The 2,177-nt window shown below is 29.0% G+C and overlaps 1 protein-coding gene across 1 annotated transcript; it reads left to right on the forward strand.

The window, feature by feature from the left end:
* The first annotated feature begins 263 nt into the window (after positions 1 to 263).
* BNAC06G24340D (auxin-responsive protein SAUR78) lies at positions 264 to 1,054 on the forward strand. The gene has a single exon (XM_013843360.3). It carries the CDS (start codon positions 499 to 501, stop codon positions 853 to 855), a length of 357 nt encoding a protein of 118 aa, XP_013698814.1. The 5' UTR covers positions 264 to 498; the 3' UTR covers positions 856 to 1,054.
* The last annotated feature ends 1,123 nt before the right edge of the window (positions 1,055 to 2,177 follow it).

Raw genomic sequence — 2,177 nt, forward strand, 5'->3', positions numbered from 1 at the left:
AAAAAGAGCATGTTATATACAAGATTGTATACATTCATGCCATCAATAGAACTTTTTTTAATACATTAACTAATATATTATACGAAGATAATCAATTACTTTGTCCAAATTTATTTACAAATGGAATTATGTAGGAAATCTACTTAAATAAATATCAAAATCCGATTATAATTAAGAAAAAACAATGGGCAAAGGAGATGCTAGTTTTGCCATTTATGTCCTCATCTCTCTTAGCTGTTATACATCAATCGGTGGGTCATGCATCTATACGTTCTCTTTCTCTCCTTTCTCTACCTCACTCAATATATATATATACACGAACCTTCCTCGTTATTTCCTCCCAAGAACATCTCAAACATTTTTATTCTTCATTCAATATTTTGAGACCCCCCCACACACACACTCATATAATCATTTATCCTCATAAACCCTAAACCCTACCTAGTTTCAGCAACTATATTGTTCCAAATCCAAGAGAAAGGGTTAGATTCTTTTTCAATGGCCAAAGTTGGGAAGCTGACAAAGCTCAAGTCGGCGATAAAGAAATGGCCTTCATTCGCCAAGAACCACCACCACTCATCCTCCTCAGCCGCCGTCTCCGATGAGCTCTCAGAGGACAACAATCTCCATGTTGTTTATGTTGGTCAGACTCGAAGACCTTACATGCTTAGACCGGACATCATCTCTCACCCACTCTTTCAAGAACTGGTGGTTCGGTCTTCTAGATCTGCTAAACAAGAACGTGAGATTGTTGTAGCTTGTGAAGTTGTGTTGTTCGAGCACTTGTTGTGGATGCTTAACAGTGGTCAAGAAGGAGGATCCGTTGAAGAATTGGCAGAGTTCTATACTTGTTGACATCGATTTATCAAATTTTACGCATTTATTCCGTATAATACATATGTACTTTCTATGGTGTTATTGTTGCTGCTGCTGATTTGGATTTTTCACTCGATCCGGTGTGTGACCAAAACGTGATCTCGTAAACCATATCATTTGCTTCTGTTTTTTTTCCTCGAGCAATTTTATGATAATGATGAGCATGTGTAGCTTCTTACTTTGTTACCACCAACAAATAATTCTCTTCCTTTAACAATCATCTTTATATTTTCTTCTAAATGTAATAGACGAGCCTAGGTAGACAGCTAAATGAATATGATCATTTCATAGAATTTTATTTTATGGTTGGCTTTGTTTCTATATTTTATTGTGGCGGTTTTGTAACTTTTGCTTCAATTTGTTTTTGTAACGGAATCTTTCTCATGATGAGTCATGCATGAGTCTCATGACACAATAAAAAGGGACTTCAGTGATGCTCGAATTTGCTTGTAACTAATACATATTTTTTTGGAACAAATATTGATTGAATATGATGATGACAATACTAATTAATTAAATTATATATTCTTTATTTATCAAAAACAATTATTAGCAATGATTTATATCATTGATATTCATGGTGCTTTGTTTATAAATTATAATCAGGGACATTACCTAAAATTACAAAGTTAAAAACAATCTTACTGAACATTATTTTTTCACTATTTTATATATTGAAACAGAAGTCACAACCTTAATTCATGTGTGATTTTTTTAAAAATGGACCCTCACTAGAAATCATTTATCATTCATTTATTACTAATAATATGGATTAATAATATATCATTCCTAATATAACATCAACTCCTAAAAACCCGGATTTGTTAACAAACTCACCTTGATTCATGTGTGATATTTTTATTTGGATCATCATTTAAATTTTTTATTAAATGCATTTCCTTAATGCTAATATATAATCTTTGAACTACTTAAATCATAATATAATTTGATATCTTTTAATTTAAAATATAAATATATATATATTTTTAATTTTCTTAACAAATGTGTTGAAAAAATCATAACAATATCTTAATTATCAAAAATTGTATATACATATTTTCACTAATTTTGTAATTAGTAATGAAATTAATGTTATTATACATAAATATATATATATATATATATATATATATATATATATATTTTATAGTTATATCTATCATTTTAAAATAAAACATTGTATTTAACTAAATATGATAAAAATTATTTTAAACTGATAAATTAATATATTTTATTTTCACAAACATTAAAAATTTATGCTAGAAATATAATATGTTGGTAGAACGGGTTAACATTAGTAA

Source organism: Brassica napus, chromosome C6 (assembly GCF_020379485.1).
Source record: "Brassica napus cultivar Da-Ae chromosome C6, Da-Ae, whole genome shotgun sequence".
Taxonomy (NCBI): domain Eukaryota; kingdom Viridiplantae; phylum Streptophyta; class Magnoliopsida; order Brassicales; family Brassicaceae; genus Brassica; species Brassica napus.

Coding starts and splice junctions, on each gene's coding strand:
- BNAC06G24340D (XM_013843360.3), top strand. CDS start 499: ATGGCCAAAGTTGGGAAGCTGACAAAGCTCAAGTCGGCGATAAAGAAA.